Source organism: Geotrypetes seraphini, chromosome 1 (assembly GCF_902459505.1).
Source record: "Geotrypetes seraphini chromosome 1, aGeoSer1.1, whole genome shotgun sequence".
Taxonomy (NCBI): Eukaryota; Metazoa; Chordata; class Amphibia; order Gymnophiona; family Dermophiidae; genus Geotrypetes; species Geotrypetes seraphini.
This window is the reverse complement of record NC_047084.1, coordinates 220,732,654-220,752,816: the sequence shown is the minus strand read 5'-3', so window position 1 is coordinate 220,752,816 and position 20,163 is coordinate 220,732,654. Positions and strand designations below refer to the sequence as shown.

General features: G+C 43.8%; 1 protein-coding gene across 2 annotated transcripts in view; it reads right to left on the bottom strand.

The window, feature by feature from the left end:
* Positions 1 to 20,163, bottom strand: part of BEND4 (BEN domain containing 4) — an 86,697-nt gene that overhangs the window by 31,621 nt on the left and 34,913 nt on the right. For both annotated transcript variants that reach the window (XM_033946463.1, XM_033946453.1), the window contains exon 3: positions 1,793 to 1,884. In XM_033946463.1, the coding sequence (XP_033802354.1) occupies positions 1,793 to 1,884 (92 nt within the window). The remainder of the gene's footprint in view (positions 1 to 1,792; positions 1,885 to 20,163) is intronic.

The window sequence follows — 20,163 nt, the reverse complement described above, 5'->3', positions numbered from 1 at the left end:
AAACTTGAAATGTTGATAGCACTGCAATCTTTTGCTTTTCTAAATTAAACTATTTTTGCACTAGCACTTTAAAACATCATTATAATTATTATTTATGTGCACAAGTGAGGTATATGACAGGGGGAATCCATCACTGGGCACTAAGGCCCAGATTCTCCAAAAGTGCGTCCCGATTTTAGGCAGCTGTAGGCGTCCTACAGCTGTCTAATCAGCCAATCGGGATGCACGTTTTTTTAAAAAAAATGCTCCCCAGGCAGGCCTGAAGGCGCCTCCGGGAGCCTAGGGAGACCCGCAAGACGCCTAAGCTTGCCTAAGGGCCTTAGGCGAACCTAGGCGGCCCTACGCGTCTCCCTAGTAGAGGAAGAAACGCTTAAAATGTAGGCCAGCAAAATGCTGGTCTACATTGTAAGTAGACGCAGCCGCTATACTTATTGCGGCAAGGGATCTCTCTGCCGCTATAAGTATAGCGGGCCGCCGCCTGTCCGATCGCTGGCAGGAGGGAGCCCAAACCCTCCTGCCAGAAGATGCCCCCCCTCCAACACTACCGACCGCCCCCCCCAACACTACCAACCGCCCCCCCCCCGACAAAATCGATCGCTGGCAGGAGGGTGCCCAATCCCTCCTGCCCGAAGACGCACCCTCCCCCCCCCGGCGCTAACAACCCCCAAACCTCCACCCCACCAAACTAACCTGTTCTTCAGGCCAGACGGTTCTTGCCCGTCCAGCTGGTAGGCCCGCATCATCGAAATGAGGCGGGTCCGCCCCTTCCCGGCCCATCCCACCGAAGCCTAAGGCCTGATTGGCCCAGGCTCTAGAAGCCTGGGCCAATCAGGCCTTAGGCATAGCGGGTCCGCCCATCACCACTAAGTCTAAGGTCTGATTGGCCAATCGGACAGGCCGCGGCCCGCTATACTTATAGCGGCAGAGAGATCCCTTGCCGCGATAAGTGTAGCGGGCCATGTCTAATCTAACCCAATTCTCTAACCAGCGTCTGTAACATGGACGCCGGTTACAGAATCGTGGTTTTAGTGTAGTTCGATTCTGAATAGGACGCCTCTCCCGGGCGTCCTATACAGAATCAGGGCCTAGGTGTCTTGCGGGCCTCGCCTTCAATATAGGTGGCCTGCCTGGGGAGCATTTTTTAAAAAAAACGTGCATCCCGATTGGCTGATTAGACAGCTGTAGGACGCCTACAGCTGCCTACAATCGGGACGCACTTTTGGAGAATCAGGGTCTAACTGATTTAGCGTGCACTAAATGTTAAGATGCCCATTATATTCCTATGGGTGTCTTAGATTTAGCACACGCTAAATCGATTAGCCCCCTTGATGAATTCTCCCCTTAGTTCCAGTTTCAAATGCCCTAAAAGTATATGAGCATAATCTAACCTAACCGTACCAAATTCAATTACCCCAAAAGATCCTAGATATTCACTATAATAATTTATTTGTTCTGACCTATCAGCCTTTTATTATTTATGCAGATGTCCTGATCTTGGTCTATATTTGAATATATAGGGTAATATAATTTTTCTGCCCGCATTCATAAACATACATCTTATTATACTGGTCCTACTCAGATGACTTTGAAAGTGGTCATTTTCATAACGCTCCCAGTCTTAGGCAGACTTAAAACAATTCTGTAACCAGAGCTTAGATCTCTACAGAAAAACCGCTGGAGAGAGCAAGCGTCTCGTAAGTGCAGGTACTGCAGTTTTATAATTTTGCTATACCCTGTTTCTTATTGTGATATTTCAAACTTTAAAAAAATACATGTTCCCTGCATGTTCTACCTCTGTTGGCTGGTCTGCTGGCTGTGGTATCACAAGTTGATTGTGATGCTGAAGTACCGTCTTCAAGTAATCTAAAACAGTCTGGCAAGGAACTACAGGAAAAGAGAAAAAATAGTTATTGCATATGTTTTGTCTCGCATAAAAACAGCAAATTTAGGGCTTTTACTAAGCTGTGATAGCGTTTTTAGTGTGCGGCTAGAACTAACGCCAGCTCAATGCTGGCGTAAGCGTCTAGTGTGCGTGGAAATTCTGCGTGCGCTAATACCGCTATTGCAGCTTAGTAAAAGGAGCCCTTAGTGTTTCAGACTTCCTGCTGAATTCTCTGATTGAGGATGCCTCATTCAGAGATGTTAATCAAAAAGAAGGTTATCAAATTTAAAACAAAATTTAAAACCAAACGAATGGGTCAGCAAGGACATAAACCAACTCATTTCCCCGCAGCTACTGCTAAAAGGTGTGATGATCATTAGCAGTAAATTTGAGAGACTTAAATCATCCTCCACATGCTCCGGTTTAAGAGTAAGGTTCATTTCTCTTCTGGTATGTGTAAAATACCTGATGTTTTGGAAAACTTATTTTGGATTGGCACTAAGGGAATGGATAGTGGGATCCACAATTAATGAGAAAAGTACTGTTCAAGTTGATCATTTAATTTACCATTGTCCCTGTATAAGATTATTTTGGAATTCAATTTGGACTCAAATAAATTGTCTATTAGAAAACCATGTTGCATTATAAACCTTGTTTATATTGTATACTATATATTTGTTAAGTAAATTTCTCAATTTTATTATTTTATAATAGTTCATATGTTATTTCCTATTTAGTATCATATTGTTTTTATTTACTGTATAAATTGTTAATTTTATATTATTTGATGTTATTTACTATTTTAATATCATGTTTACTCATACATTGTAATTCGCTTAGAAATAATTTTAATTAAGCGATTAATCAAATATTAATAAAACTTAAACTTTATTATCCTATGATACTATTCTGTCTGGCATGTCTATGAGGAAAAAAAGTCAAATATCAGCACATAATAACAAACTATTATTAATCTTGACTGGGGTTGCTATTCAGCATATCACCAATAGCTGGAAAAATTATACTAATCTTAATTATACATTTTGGTGGAATTCGGTATGCCATATTTTTAAGATGGAAAGAGCAATTGCAATACAGAAAGGGAACTATAATAATTTTATAAAGATCTGGGGGCCTTTGGAATAATATTGTAATGAGTAAACATCATTTTCCTTGGATAGGGGGGATAGGGGGAGTTTTTCTGGAAATTTCACTAAATTATATGTTTATATTATATTTATGATATAATTAATTATAATATTTGAAAGAAGGTGGGTGGGACGGGATATAATTTTTATGCTTTTAGAATTACATGAGAATTACAAGTGTTATTGTTGTTACTAATGATATATTCCTGTACGCTTGCTGTAAGTTTTCAAAATGAATAAAGAATTTAAAAAAAAAAAAAAAAAAAGAGAAAAGTACTGTTCTTTTGCACTGTGACAATTTGTTCCATTTTGAGACACACTTATAGCTGAAAGTAGAGGTTTTTTATGCCTATGATAAGATATGATATGAAGTACACAGTGGAGGAAACAAACACACTGAGCAGACTTTTGGCGTTCAATTGTCCGTTTTTAATAAATCTCACCAACTGAACCCAAAAGACTGCTTGGTGTTTTTGTCTCCTCCGCTGTGTCCGTTTGCTTGCTTCTGCCCTGCAGTGGGATTGTCTTCTGTTCTGCTCCTATGATATGAAGTACAACAGCATAAATACTCTTTTATGGTGAGAGCTGTCTCTGGAGTTTGAGGCTTTTTAATCCATTTGCTTTAATTGATTGTCCGCCTCAATGATTACCATTGTGATGCCGTTTAACAAATAAGTTTGCTTTGCTAGAACTGTTTTGTTACCTTTTTTAAATTCCATGTGCACAATTAACCCATTTGGAGAAACTGCCCCCTAAGAGAGGTATAGGAAGCGTTTTCTGGATGTATATACTAGATATATTCATGCATTGATCGTTTGTGAGGGTGCATGAGTAGATGACATGCCAAAACGTGTCTTATATATAACCGCAAACTAAAAAGAGAAAAAATAAGAGCCCAATAATCACCTGAAAATCAAAAAACCAAACTGGAACCAAATGTATAAAGGAAGAACAAATATCAAAGGAAGGTATGCCTGGAAAAAAAATCAAATCAATTATACAGTAGAGAAAAGAAACACTCTTGTCAAAATTTATGTCTCTGAATCTTTTCTACAAGATAAACAATTACACAGTCAAATAGTTTTTTCTTAACAGTGGGGATGTTAAATGTTTCTCCTTTGATGCTAAAAGATACAAACTCTGGTTAAAATTTAAAATATTGAACTTTAGAAGTCAAAATTTTCAAATTGTTAAATTGTAAGTTTATTTGAAAGGCAGTGAGCATTGTTTTCAAAGCCCTTGTACTAGTTTTCAGAGTAATCCATCAAAAAATCCCCTGGTATTTGGCACAGGCGATGAAATTATATCAGCCATTCAGGTCTCTGAGATCTGAGGGAACAATGCGACTAAGTACAAATGAATTTCTTCGTGTTCATTATGAAAGTACGATAACATCAGTAGTCTCGATAGCAGAAGGTATCTCTATGGAATAATCTGAAGGGATCCTTGAGATTACTTATGGATATGCAAAAATTCATGAAGGTACTTAAAACAACCTTGTTTATGGAAGCCTTCGCTAACTGAGTAATCGTGTAGTATGAGAACCTTGGAAATTGTACTGTCTGATTATGTACTTGCCATGTAATGTTTATTTATGACTATATTTTGTAAACCGCTTAGGTCTAAGTGGGTGAGAAATTTTTAAATAAATTTTAAATAAAGAGTTTTTGTCAAGCTGCCCCATTCCCTTTATGTGGGCTGTTGACTATGCAGTTTCAGCAGGCAGTACCACAATCCTGGGTCTTACAAGCCATATCTCCTGTCTTACGATCTATGGCTAAAATTAGGGAAATCTCTCTTCTTCAGAATCACTGAGCTTTGGAATAACCTTACTGCCCCACTACGGAATCTGGGCTCCTTCCAACTATTCTGAAAGCATCTGAAAACTAGGCTATTAGCAAAAATGTAATGCTTTCTTCCCTCTATATTCAATCTCTAACCCCCACTATGGTGTCCCTTCTTTTTATTAAGCTCCTGTAAACCGTGCCGAGCTCTATAATTATAGAGAGAATGCGGTATATAAACTTAAGGTTTAGTTTAGTTTGGCTAACGACTTAGGACTTTTGTGGCCTGCCTCTGAGTACATTTCCATTTGGTTCAATCCATAAATCAAAATTCAAGGACTGACTATTAATTGGGTTGAATGGCAACGGAGGGGAATTTGGTCTGTCAATAATATCAGGGTAATAACTTTAAAATGTTTGAGGATCTGTGTGCTGTCTTATTTACCTGCTACACTATTTTTTGAATGGTTGCAGTTAAAACATTGTATGGCAAAGTCATGTTGCAAAGATCTGATAAATAACAGGGATGTGGGCTTACAGAATTTTTGTGTAGGTCTCATTAGGCAATCAAAACGAGCCTCTTCAATTTATCAAAAAGTTAAATTTAAGAGATTAAAAGCATGTATTACTCTGCAGCAGTTGTGGGAAAATGATTTCTGAATGGAAATCAATGATGTTATATAGACAGTTTTCTGGAGAAAGGTGTGTCAACCTACTCTGTCAGTATCATTAACACAATCTTTATTATATGTTGCTCACTGAGTATATTGGGCACCTTATAGAGTCTGCAGATTGTCAGCGCATGGATCTAATTTATGCTGGACTTGTAAAACTGATGTAGGCACATTTTATCATATGTTGTTTGGATGCCATGCTGTTAAAATGTTTTGGGATGAAGTTTGGCAACGACTGCAATAAATCTTTGTATTCTGTAGAGCTGACGTATGAAATTGTCATTTTGTGTTCTGCTATCTTATTGCATTTACCGTATTTTCGCGGATATAACGCGCGCGTTATACGTGATTTTACGTACCGCGCATACCCCTCGCGCGTTATATGCCTGAGCGCGGTATACAAAAGTTTTTAAACATAGTTCCCACCCCGCCCGACGCCCGATTCACCCCCCCAGCAGGACCGCTCGCACCCCCACCCCGAACGACCGCTCGCACGCGCTCCCACCCGCACCCGCATCCACGATCGGAGCAAGAGGGAGCCCAAGCCCTCTTGCCCGGCCGACTCCCCGACGTCCGATACATCCCCTCCCCCCCCCGGCAGGACCACTCGCACCCTCACCCCGAAGGACCGCCGACTCCCCAACAATATCGGGCCAGGAGGGAGCCCAAACCCTCCTGGCCACGGCGACCCCCTAACCCCACCCCGCACTACATTCCGGGCAGGAGGGATCCCAGGCCCTCCTGCCCTCGACGCAAACCCCCTCCCCCCAACGACCGCCCCCCCCCAAGAACCTCCGCCCGTCCCCCAGCCGACCCGCGACCCCCCTGGCCGACCCCCACGACACCCCCACCCGCCTTCCCCGTACTTTGTGTAGTTGGGCCAGAAGGGAGCCCAAACCCTCCTGGCCACGGCGACCCCCTAACCCCACCCCGCACTACATTACGGGCAGGAGGGATCCCAGGCCCTCCTGCCCTCGACGCAAACCCCCCTCCCTCCAACGACCGCCCCCCCCAAGAACCTCCGACCGACCCGCGACCCCCATGGCCGACCCCCCCACCCCCCTTCCCCGTACCTTTGGAAGTTGGCCGGACAGACGGGAACCAAACCCGCCTGTCCGGCAGACAGCCAACGAAGGAATGAGGCCGGATTGGCCCATCCGTCCTAAAGCTCCGCCTACTGGTGGGGCCTAAGGCGCGTGGGCCAATCAGAATAGGCCCTGGAGCCTTAGGTCCCACCTGGGGGCGCGGCCTGAGGCACATGGGCCAAACCCGACCATGTGTCTCAGGCCGCGCCCCCAGGTGGGACCTAAGGCTCCAGGGCCTATTCTGATTGGCCCACGCGCCTTAGGCCCCACCAGTAGGCGGAGCTTTAGGACGGATGGGCCAATCCGGCCTCATTCCTTCGTTGGCTGCCTGCCGGACAGGCGGGTTTGGCTCCCGTCTGTCCGGCCAACTTCCAAAGGTACGGGGAAGGGGGGTGGGGGGGTCGGCCAGGGGGGTCGCGGGTCGGTCGGAGGTTCTTGGGGGGGGGGCGGTCGTTGGAGGGAGGGGGGTTTGCGTCGAGGGCAGGAGGGCCTGGGATCCCTCCTGCCCGTAATGTAGTGCGGGGTGGGGTTAGGGGGTCGCCGTGGCCAGGAGGATTTGGGCTCCCTCCTGGCCCAATATTGTCGGGGAGTCGGCGGTCCTTCGGGGTGGGGGTGCGAGTGGTCCTGCCGAGGGGGGGAGAAGAATCGGACGTCGAGGGGGGGGCATCAGGCTTTCAGGATGGGGACAGGACTTCAAGGGGGGACAGGCAGATCTTCAAGGGGGACAGGCAGACCTTCAAGGGGGACAGGCACGGAGAGGCGGGGCATTGCACCGAAAGTCAGGGCGGGTGAACGGTGAGTCGGGGCAACCAGAGGAGAGTCGGGGCAGTGCACCGAAAGTCAGGGTGAGTCGGGGCAACCAGAGGAGAGTCGGGGCAGTGCACCGAAAGTCAGGGTGAGTCGGGGCAACCAGATGAGAGTCGGGGAGGGCGAAAGGAGAGTCGGGGTGGCCAGAGGAGAGTCGGGGAGAGCGAAAGGAGAGTCGGGGTGGCCAGAGGAGAGTCGGGCAGCATGCGCGTTATATGCCTGAGCGCGGTATAGAAAAGTTTTTGTACATATCATCGTGATTTCTGCGCGCTATACCCCTGTGCGCGTTTTACAACGGTGCGCGTTATATCCGCGAAAATACGGTAGTTAAAAAATGTCAGGCCAAATTATTTGATGTTCTTTTGGGTCTAGCAATTAAACATATTCTATCAGAATGGAAAAATAGTACAATTCTTTCTTTTCCTGCATGGTGGGCAGGAGTCTGTATCACACGTAAATATGAAGAAGTAGCTGCTGATAGGCGGTGTTCAGTTCGATATTTTAAGAGGGTTTGGGCTCTTTTAGATGACTATTGTAAAATACATGCTAATCGACTTGTCTTTCTGGTTTGTACTCCCAATCCGTCTACTTTTACAATTTTGTTGAGGGGAGGGGGGTGGGGGGGAAGGGCTTAAATGTCATTAGATCAATTGTTGTGTTGAATTATAGTATTTTATGAAATTCAATAAAGACATTTAAACTAGAAAGAGTTTTTGTCAATGCACTATGAGTTTTATGGCCAGTGATGGAAAATAGGCTCTAGCTTGTATTTTTCTCTAGTTTACACCAAGGTCTTTTTCTCCACTATATAATCGATCGGTTGTTTGGGGGGGGGCTTGGGGGGGATGGGTTCCCCAGGTAATTGTGACTTGGATTAGCCTCTGTGAAGACGGGATACTGACCCAGCAGCGGCAATTCTTATGTTCTTATGGACTGGGCTAGATGGACCACTGGTATAATCCAGTAAGGCTATTCTTATGTTCTTAGGGCCCTATTACTAAAGCCACAACAAAAGTCTTTAGTGCATGCTTAAGTCACTTTTGCTGTGGCTGGGTAATGGCCGATTTTCCCATTTTTCCAACATTAATACTGTCATGAGTGAAAGGCCATTCAAAAAAAATCAAAGCAAAAACTACCATTTGAACCTCTACTGCCACTTATTTTGAAGGTGGTATGGGGTTCACGCTAATCAATTAATGTGTGGCAATACCTCACACCCACTCTTCACTCCCTTACATGACCCCTTCTATGAACATTTATTTTTTAGCATACGTGCATGGGCAAATTAGCAAGTTTACCATGTGACACCAGCACAATCCCACAGTATGCCTTTTGAAATATGTCATAAATGCGCTCTAGTGCTTACCTGCGGTTTAGTAAAAAGACCCCTTTGATATTTGTTCTTCCTCACATATCTGGAGCCCCATCTATACCCCCTACTTTAGCTAAACACACACACACACTCGCACCCAATTTGCAAACTCAGGCCCCCTTTAGCAAAGTCGCAGAGCCAAGTGCCGCACAGCAAATGGTCCAATGCCCAGTCAAATCCTAAGGGCATCGGAGCATGTACCGCACCTGCTCGCTCAGCCAGCTTTGGTAAAAGAGGAGGTGAATGTGCATATTTACCTTTTATTGCTAACATCTTGCGCTGGATCTCAACTATTCACAGTCTATGTGAATAAAAAACCATTACTAAAATATATATTCCTCTGTCGATCAGAACATGAGCATAGCATGAAAGGGAAAGGGATTGGGACTTGTATATCTTTTTGTAGTTATACAACCATACTCATAGCGGTTTATATCCAGGTACTTTAAGCATTTTTCCCTATCTGTCCTGGTGGGCTCACAATCTATCTAATGTACCTGGGGCAGTGGAGGATTAAGTGACTTGCCCAGGGTCACACGAAGCAGCATGGGGTTTAAACTGTAGCTCTAACCACTATGCCACACTCTTCTCCAGTATTGGTTCCTGGTTTTTTTGTTAGTCTACTAAGACTAGTATAGGGAGAGGATAAAAGTATCTAGAAAATAAATTATATTCACAAAAGATTCGGAAAAAAACAAGAAGAAGAAAAACAAAAAAAGGTAGCCTGTGGCGAAACTAGTACATTATGGAAAAGCTCTTGAGAAAAGCCATGTTTTTAAAGCAACCTTAAATTTTTGTATAGGAGATTCCAATCTAAGATCCACTGCAGCATTCAGTATCGAGATAAAGTAATGGATGAGGAAGCCCCTAAATATTATACAGTAGATTAAAAGGGACAGTTGTTAAGGGACATATATAGTTAATTTGCAGTTTATAGCTGGCTGGTTTACGGGGTGTAGAGAACGTCTTGACAAAGAACTTCAACTAAACTTCAGCCTATGAACTTCAAGCACCATGGCAAGCTCCGGTATCATTTGATTAAGCGGACTTCTATTTCAGCTAAGAACTGGGAGGATTTTGTGATTGAATTTTTTCAGTTAATTTTGTGCTTCGGGTCTGCGGGCTTGGCATTCGGGGCATCACATGCTATTTGATTGTCAGTGTGTTCCTGGCACTCCACTTACTGATTTGTTGTTGACACTAATTAATTTGGCACTAATTAGCACACGGGAGCACCCAGATGATGGTGTGCGGCTGGCCCGTGTAGCATTTGACGGCTCTGCTTTTGAGTAAGCATCAGAGCGGCTCATTTGAGCTCTTCAGAGCTTTCAAATCCCACGCTAAGGGTGCTCCCTCACTATAAATATATACATTTACTCTATTATGTGAATTATGGGGTGCTTAGATAGCGTGTGACGTCCCAGGGCATGCCCTACCTTTTACAGTTATGTCTTTCAAGTACCTTTAATTCCTCTTGGGGCATTTTTGTTGATCTTGTTTATAGGGGGCATCCTACTATTGTGGTACCACGTTTTAAACCTCTTGAGGAGATTTGATGCCCAACTTGTGGATCAGGTGTCAAGCAGTGATGAAAAAGGGATTCTGCACAAACGGCATGAGGTTTGTAGTTTTTTTGATGAATTTTCTTTTCATACTTGGATCCATGTCTTATTGATGTTGAAGGTTGATTATGGAAATGCTGCTCTTGCAAGTTTACCAAAAGATGAGTTTGAAGATATTGCAAGCAGTGCAGAACATTGACATTTACCTCTTGGGGAGGGCTCATAGAGAAGGGTCGCATGGTTGAATCTATTTCTATTATTATCACTGGCTTCTGATTCAGTTCTAATCCTATATAATAAAAGGCTAACTCGCGCATGCGCAGTCCTATTTTCGTGTTCCGTGCGCTGTAGGTCTGTGGCCGAAGGAGTGCGCATGCGCGCGAATACGTCACAACCAGATCGCCTCCACAAGCCGGACCGCAGCCAGACGACGTTCTCCGTTTCTCCTGTCGCCGCCGCCGATCTCCGTTTCTCCTTTGCCGCCCACCCCCTTCTCTTCCCGCGGGTCCGAATGGCGATTCAAGCAGCGCTTTTATCAGTCTCCACACGCTGCTTCGGGCCCTTCTACTGCCCTGATTTGCTCTGCCGCGTCTCTGATGATGTCATCAGGGACGTGCCAGAGTAAATCAGGGCAGAAGGGCCCGAAGCAGCGTGTGGAGACTGATAAAAGCGCTGCTGGAATCACCACCTTTGTAGTCCGGCCCGCGGGAAGGGGAAGGGGAAGGGACAGGGGCGGGTAGAGGAAACGCTAATGCTGCTGCACAGGGAACTGGTGGGGGGGGGGGAGGGAAATGGAGGGGAAGGGAATGCTGCTTTGGATGAACAGACAGACAGAGAGAGGAAGGGAAACACAAAGAAAATAAGAAATACACAGGGGCAGGTGCTCAGGGAACTGGTGTGGGGGGAGGGAAATGGAGGGGGATGGAATGCTGCTTTGGACAGACAGAGAGAGGAAGGGAAACACAAAGAAAATAAGAAAGACACAGGGGCAGGTGCACAGGGAACTGGTGTGGGGGGAGGGGGATGGAATGCTGCTTTGGACAGACAGACAGAGGGAGGAAGGGAGACAGAAAGGAAAGAAGAAAGACACAGGGTCAGGGAGATACACAGAAAGACAGACAGGCAAAGGGGGCCAGGGACAGAGACAGACAGAAAGGACAGTGGGAGCCGCGTCAGGAGGGGTGCGGGATGCGGCAGTGGGAACTTTTCCAATGGGTGCAACTGGGCAGCTGTCGGGAACCTCTGATCAGGGGCAGAGCAAGGTAAGAGTATCATAGGGATAAGAAGGAGGAGGGAGGATAAAAAAGGAAGGGATGCCTACTGCTGGACAGGGGGAGAAGGAAAGAGATGCTGATGGACAGGGGAGGTGAAGAAAAAAGAACGGAGGACTAATGTTGGACAGGGGGAGAAGGAAAGAGGTGCTGCTGGACAGGGGGGAGGTAAAACAAAGGGAGAAGGGCTGCTGCTGCATAAGGAGAGCAGTGAAGGGGTGGTGGTGGACACAATGGAGGTAAAAGGAAGGGAAAATGGACAGGGGGAGCAGGCAAGGGGTGGTGATGGACAGCCAAGGAAAAAGAAAGGCAGAAAGAAAGAAAGCGGCTAAGGAGAGAGAGAGAAAAAAAGACAGACACACACACATATGTTCTAGCACCCGTTAATCTAACGGGCTTAAAGACTAGTATTTTATATAAACTATTAGTGCTTACTCATAGGACACTATGATGGCTCCCTTCATCCTTGCCTTATACACTCGAGTTCAAACGGGTGTTTCCCACATTGCTGAAAGCCAAAAAAAGTGTCCATGAGATTGTGTGTGTGTGGGGGGGGAGGGGGGAGTGCACAGCAAGAATAAGTCAAACATAAGCAATAGACAAATACAGAAGTAAAAAAAAAAAAATTACCCCTTTGAAAAGTATTTCAGGAAACATAACGTAACATTATACTTATAGACCGCATTACCAAAAAGTTCTACGCGGTTTACAAAAGATTATAAACATTAAACATAATCATATATATGAAAATTATTTTTCATGAGAAGCTGCCTGAGATGCTAAAGATTGATTTAGGAATTTCTTGCTTTTACAATCTTTTACAGAAGGGAAATTGAACAGAGCATGAGTTTTTCTACTGCATTTGTGTGTAGCTATGGAAAAACTATTAGCCAGATAAGTAGGGGCTGCACCATATAAAACCTTGTAACAAAAACAGCCGAACTTGAACAATACCCGAGCTTCCATAGGCAACTAATGCAATTCACAATAAAATAACGTAACATGATCATATTTCTTCAATCCGTAAATCAATCTAACTGCTGTGTTCATATTACAGGAAGTAATCCAAGAGACAAAGTTACATTACATTACATTACATTACATTAGTGATTTCTATTCCGCTTGTGCCTTGCGGTTCTAAGCAGATTACAAGTTAGAAGACTGGACATTTCCAGTAGCATTGCAGTACATGTAATCAAGAATGCGTCAAGTTACAATTGTTATTCTGGACTTTTCCAGGAGAAATTGATAGCAGATAGTAGATAGTGATAGGTTGTTTAGACGAATAGAGATAATATTGTGAGGAAGAAATGCCTCCAACCAGGATGTTCTTCAGTAACAGGATTTTATTCAATCAATGTATACCCAGACTCAACACGGCCCGTGTTTCAGGAACACATGCCTTTCTCAAGAATCTAAATGTTATATCATCGATTTGTATTAGTGACCGATGTACACTGTCTCTTTTGAATTATATTGGTTGAGTAAAGTAAAATCAGCTCACTGAAACACCATCATATTGCTGTGTGGAAACTCACAAAGCAGTACATCAGTTTTTCAGTGAGCTGATTTTACTTTACTCAACCAATAATTCAAATGAGACAGTGTACATCGGTCACTAATACAAATCAATGATATAACATTTAGATTCTTGAGAAAGGCATGTGTTGCTGAAACACGGGTTGTGTTGAGTCCGGGTATACATTGGTTTGAGACTTTTCTTCCTCACGACTATCTCTTGGATTTGATATTCCTTTGAGAGGTGTTCATCTGGTTTTATTTCTTGTGAATCCTACAGCTGATTTTACAGGAAGTAAAACATCAAAATGGAGTATGCATTTAAACAAAAAAAAAAAGGATTCTTAAAGAAGTCTCTTTTCAGTGTACTACAAAGACAAACTATCATAGGTTGCTTCAGTTTTCTTTACAAAATGAAGGCTCAGATATCTGATACAGAGCAAGTGACTAAATGTGCAGGAAAAAATTGCTTCATATGCACAGTACAAACCACAAAAACAATACATCCCTTATCAGGCTTAAATCATACACTGATATGAGATAAGCATTTTAGAACAGCCTGGAAATGTGGTTTTAACCATGTTTTTTGCTTAATGCTTGTAAAGCATGTTACAAATAAAAAAAAATTTAATCTGAATGAAAAGCAAGAATATGTGCAGTAATAGCTTATTTCTTTAGCAAACATCCGCTCTCCATTCCTTTCAGCAAACCATAGCTCAGTTTTCTCCCATGTTTTCGTGCGGCGATAGGTTAATTAGGTCCGATTCAATTATGTGCCTTGAAAACAGATCCTGCCAAACTCCTGATTAATTGCTGCAATTCTTGAGATGTTTGGGGGAGGGGGCATCTCTCCTGTGTCTAAGTTATTAACCAGCATTAACATGAGAAATAAGCCTGGCTTTTGTAAAAAGAACATGCAATAGGAATGGCAAAGAAGCCAGCCATTGACATCTTCTCAATTATAATTTTAAGCTACATCAAAAGAGTGACCTAACATACAGTGCCTGTGAAAAATGTACAAGGGTGTTAGGACTTTTACAGTTCTACTCTCTAGAAAATAAATTCTAACCCTCTCCTTTTATCAAGCTGCGCTGCCAAGCAATGTGAGCTAAATGCCAAGCTGCCCAAAGGATTAGAATGGGCAGCTCAGCAGTACAACTTGATAAAAGGAGGAGGAGGGGGGGTAAATGCATTAAAGGAGGAGATAGGGTTCTTAAACCTGTCCTGGGGGACCTCCAGCCTTTCGAGTTTTCAAAATATCCCTAATGAATATGCATGAGGCACATTTGCATGCCTGTCACCACTGTTGTATGCAAATCTGCCTCATGCATATTCATTAGGGATATCTTGAAAACCCGACTGGCTGGGGGTCCCCCAGGACAGGTTTAAAAACCACGGGTTTCACTGATTTACACAACCGACTCCACACTTTCAATGTAAAAGAATTGCTACAGGGATATTCAGAAAAGCAAATAGAACGTTGGGAATTATTAGGAAAGGAATGGAGGATAAAGCAGAGAATATCATGTCTCTGTATTACTCCATAGTCCAGTGCTGTGTGCAAGTCTGGTTGCTTTATCACAAAAGGTAATAATGGAATTAGAAAAAGTACAAAGAAAGGTGGCCAAAATGATAAAGGGCATGGAATAGCTCCCTTACAAAGAAAGGTTAAAAAGGTCAGCTTCATCAGCTTGCAGAAGAGACTGCTGAGAGGTGATATAGTATATAAAATCTGTTTAGTCTTACAGAAAAATGTACAAAGACGGCCATACCTTGAAGTGATTAAATAGTACAATGGAAAAAATAAAACAAAAAGTAGAGGGAATATTTTTCACTTAATTTATAATTTCTGGAATTTGTTCCCAGAGGATGTAGGAAAAGGAGTTAACATAGCTGGGTTAATTCTTACTGCAGCTCCTAGTGACCTTGGGCAAGTGATTTAACCCTCCACTGCCCCAGATACTAAAACTTAGGTTGTGATCCCACTAGGGACAGATAAAGTACCTGTATATAACTTATTTCTATTTATTTATTTTAGTATTTATACACCATTTATAGTGGTTTACATTGAGGTACTCAGGCTCGTATTTCTTCCTAGCTGACTAATAATGTATGTGGGGCCATGAAATGTTATGTGACTTGCCCAGGTTCACAAGCAGTAGTGCTGGGCTTGAACCTGCAATCTCGGGGTGCTGAGACTGCAGCCCTAACCATTAGGCTCCTCCTCCACCCAGCACTGCATACATTAGTTGTGCTATGGAAATGATTAGAAGTAGTAATTAAGGTTTGAATAAGTTCCTGGAAGAAAAGTTCAGAAACCAATAAGGTAGATATGGGGGTAAGCAGCATGCAAATCTACTTTTTGAGATTCTGCCAGGTACTTGTGACCTCAACTGGCTACTGTTGGAAGCATTTCATTTGACCCATTATAGCAGTTCTTTATTTGGTTATATTCTTGTTTATTGAAGTCTTTGTATCTCTCTTGATTCAATACTTGGTGGAAATATCTTGTTGCAGCAATGACAGTCATGAGTCTTTTATAAGAATCCATCAGCTTTACAAAACAGGATGAAGCACCTTTTTCCCATACTTTATGCTCTAGCAACAAGTGCTCAAGAGCCATGGCGTAAGCCCAAAGTGTTCCAGATCTTCCAGGGCAATCAGACCCTGAGAGAGCTGTGTTGGATGAACGGGGAGCTTGAGGCTCCTTCTCTTTCATTAGATGCCCTAGATCCGCATACCAAGGCCATCTTGGCCAGTCCAGGGCAACAAGAATCACAAAACCAGAGTGGGCCACTATTCTTTGAATAACCCTGCCTGGGTGCCCCCACTGTCATACAATGCTTTCCAATGCTCTCTGGGGCAGGGACCACTCCCTGGGGTTCATGGTCTGCCGGCTCAGGTAGCTGGCCTGAACAATTGTTACTCCTGTTTCGTGAACAGCTGAGAGCGCCTGTATGTGAACTTCTACCCATTGAAACAGCAAATGGGCTTCTAGTCTCAGGGAATTGCTCTTGGTGCCTCACTTTCTGTTGAAATAAACCATCATGGCATTGTCCAAAAAATACTCTGACCACTTGGCCCTCCAGAATGTCTTGCCGGCTCCACAGTGCTAGCCAAATGGCTTGCAACTCCAGTTGATTGACCATTTCTTCTGAGAGGACAAATATGTTCCCTGAATAGGATGGCCGTTGCAGTGACCTCCTCAGTCCTACAGGCTGGCATCCATTGTCAGGATCACCCAAGAGTTTATGTGGAGCGGCATTCCTTTGCTCAAGGACTCCGGATGGAGCCACCACCGTAGGCTGTGGCGTACCTCTGGTGTCCAGGCCAGCAGCCTATGAGAAGAATCTGTTTGAGGCAATCAACATGACAACAGCGTGTCCTTAAGGAGGAGCAGGTGGGTGCTATCTTTACGATTGCTGCCATTGATCCTAGCATCTGTAGATAATGCCAAACCATGGGGCCTGCATTGATAACATTTATGTAGTGTGGTGTCTCAGTTTCTGTCTGCAGAGTTCGGGAAGAAAATACAATCCACTGCTGTGTCGAAGAGAACAATCCCAGGTATTCCAGGGATTGAGTTGGCTCTAGATGGCTCTTCTACAAATTGATTATCCAGCCCAGACACTGTAGTGTCTGCACTACCTGCTCCACTGCTATCTCTCCCTCCTCTATGGATGGGGCTCTAATAAGCCAATTGTACAGATTCGGGTGTATCTGTACCCCTGATTTGTAAGTGTGCCGCTGTGACCACTATTACCTAGGTGAAAGTGTGCAGCACTGTTCCGAACCCGAAGGGGAGAGCTGAGAACTGAAAATGCTGTTCAAACATTTGAAACCACGGGAACCTTTTGTGAGCTGAATAGATGAGAATGTGGAGATAAGGTTCCATTAAGCCCAGAGAGGCTAAGAATTCTCCTGGTGCAACCAAGGCAATGACTGATCTCACGATCTCCTTTCGGAAATGAGATATCTTCAGTGCCGCGCTGACTGCCTTTAGAACCAGTATCAGCCATCAGTCCTCCGAATCTTGTTTAGGCACAATAAAGTATATAGAATAACTGCCTAAGCCCAATTCTCTGTCTGGGACGGGCTCTATGGCTCAAAAATCTATGAGCCATTGCATATTTGCTTGGACCTTTATTGCTTTCTCTGGCCGTCCATCTGGAGAGTCCAAAAATAGCTCTCAAAAAGGCTAAGACCCACTAGTCTGAGCAGATCTCCATCCAGGCCTCCCAAAAAGCTGATATCTGTAGGGGGATAGCTACCATCCTGGAGTCATTGTTGCTTCTTTGAGGCCACTTCGGTGTGGGAGCCAGAGAATTGAGGTTGTCTGGCGCCTTTGTAGCTCTGCCTAGAGTTCCGATAGGATCTCTGCCTGGAGAACTGGCGAAGTCGCTGAGAGCCATGAAAATGATCATGCCTTGACCCCCGTAGTGGGCCTTAGGCAAGTGTCTGGCAGGGACTTTGGATAACATTCTGTTACATTCATAATAAGATCATCCAGACCCTTGCCATTTAGCCCCTAAAAGGCTTCCTACTCAAAGTTGCCTTAGAGGAAGAATCGCTCGTCCATTGCTTGATTCAGAGCATTTTGTGGAAAGAAATATAGTAAGCAGAAACCTTGCTTAAGACCCTGAACATATCATATAGAGTAGGGGTGACAAATTCAGGCCGGCGGGCCAAATTTGGCTGCTTTGAAGGTGAGACCGGGAAGTCGGAGAACGCTAGAAAAAAGAGGGGGGCCTTTGGGGGGGGGAGGAAGGGAGACCCTGGTGTAGAAGTACATGGAAGGAGGGAAGGAAGGGGGGGGTCCAAAGAGACGGTGCATACGCTGGAGGGAGGGGAAGAAATAATAAGTCTAAAATGGCCAAGTTTCTGGACCGGAGGCAACATGGTTTCACTAGACAAATCTAAGAAGAGCATAAGAAGAGCCATCTCCGGATCAGACCTTCGGGTCCATCTAGTCCGGCGATCCGCACACACAGAGGCCCTGCCAGGTATACACCTGGTGTAATTTTTAGTCACCCATATCCTTCTATGCCTCTCGTAAGGAGATGTGCATCTAGTTTGCTTTTGAATCCTAGGACGGTCGATTCCGCAATAACCTCCTCTGGGAGAGCATTCTAGGTGTCAACCACTCTCTGAGTGAAGCAGAACTTCCTGATATTAGTCCTGAACTTGTCCCCACTTAGCTTCATTCCGTGTCCTCTTGTCTGTGTCAATTGGACAATGTAAATAGATTTTTCTGCTCTATTTTGTCGATTCCTTTCAGTATTTTGAAGGTCTCGATCAAATCCCCTCGCAGTCTCCTTTTCTCAAGGGAGAACAATCCCAGTCTCTTAAGTTGATCCTCGTATTCCAGTTTCTTCATACCTTTTACTAGTTTTGTTGCTCGTCTCTGCACCCTCTCCAGCAGTTTTATATCCTGAAGAGGGTGCAGAGACGAGCAACAAAACTAGTAAAAAGTATGGAGAAACAGGAATACGAGGATCGACTTAAGAGACTGGGATTGTTCTCCCTTGAGAAAAGGAGATTGCAAAGGGATATGATCGAGACCTTCAAAATACATGAAGGAATCGACAAAATAGAGCAGAAAAAACATATAGTGGAATTAGAAAAGGTACAAAGAAGGGCAACAAAAATGATAAAGGAGATGGGATGACTTCCTTATGAGGAAAAGCAAAAGAGGCTAGAGATTTCAGCTTGGAGAAGAGAAAGCTGAGGGGACTTATGATAGAGGCAAATAAAATACTGCATTGATTAGAACAGGTAGAATGTGAATTGCTTGCTTACTCTTTCCAAAAATATTAGGCTAAGGGGGCATGTAATGAAGTTACTAAGTAGTAAATTTAAAACAAACCACAGAAAGTTTTTCTTCACTTACTCACAAACTCTGCATATGGCGCTTTAAGTTGTGCATGCAAAATAGTGCGCACAGCCAATTTGCATGCACAACTTGATTAACTGGCCCAATCAGTGTCGATAATTGGCAATTAACACCTCATAACTGATGCTAATTGGCACTAATTAAAAGTTAAGTGCATAAGATGGAGAGCACAGTTCTATTAAAATTATGCATCAGTTCTAGTGTGCAAATTTGAAAAGGGGATATGGGCAGATTATAGGCACTCCTAATTGTTATGCACACTGTTAGAGAATACATCTGATCCACGCACAACTTAGGCACAGGCATTTAAGCCTGGTTTTAGCTAGCCTAAATGGGTTCATGTAAAAATGATGCAACGCATAGGTGCTTAGAGTGATTCTAGAAAAAGTATGCGCGCCTTGTAGAATCGCACTAAGCGCTGTTCTAGTCGGTGCTAATTTTTTGGCATTATATACAGGATCAAGCCCTCCATGTCTAATTGAACTCTTGAATTTGTTACCAGAGAATGTGGTTAAAGTAGTTATTTATTTTAACAATTTCTACACCACTTATATCCTAAGCGGTTTACAATCTTCACATACACAAAACCAGGATTAAAAACAACAAAACACATTTTAAATCAGAGTAAAATGACACACATCAAGTAAGGGATACATGTTATGATTTAAAAGAATGTTTTACCAAATAAATATGTTTTCAAAGATTTTTTGAAGGACTTCAAATCTTTACATTGCCTCAAGGAGCCACTCAAAGCATTAGAAACATAGAAAGGTGACGGCAGAAAAGGGCTACAGCCCATCAAGTCTGCCCACTCTACTGACCCACCCCATTAAGTCTGAGTGCTAATGACCTAGTTTCTTAACTCGACCCTCGTAGGGATCCCACTGGATGTCCCATTTATTCTTAAAGTCGAGCACGCTAGTGGCCTTGATCACCTGCACCAGAAGTTTGTTCCAGTGATCTACCACCCTTTCTGTGAAGAAATACTTCCTGGTGTCACCACTAAATTTCCCTCCTCTGAGTTTGAGCGGGTGCCTCCTTGTGACCGAGGGTCCCTTGGGAAAGAATATGTCGTTTTCCATCTCGACACGACCTGTGACGTACTTAAATGTCTCAATCATGTCACCCCTTTCCCTGCGCTCCTCTAGAGTATAGAGCTGCAGTTTG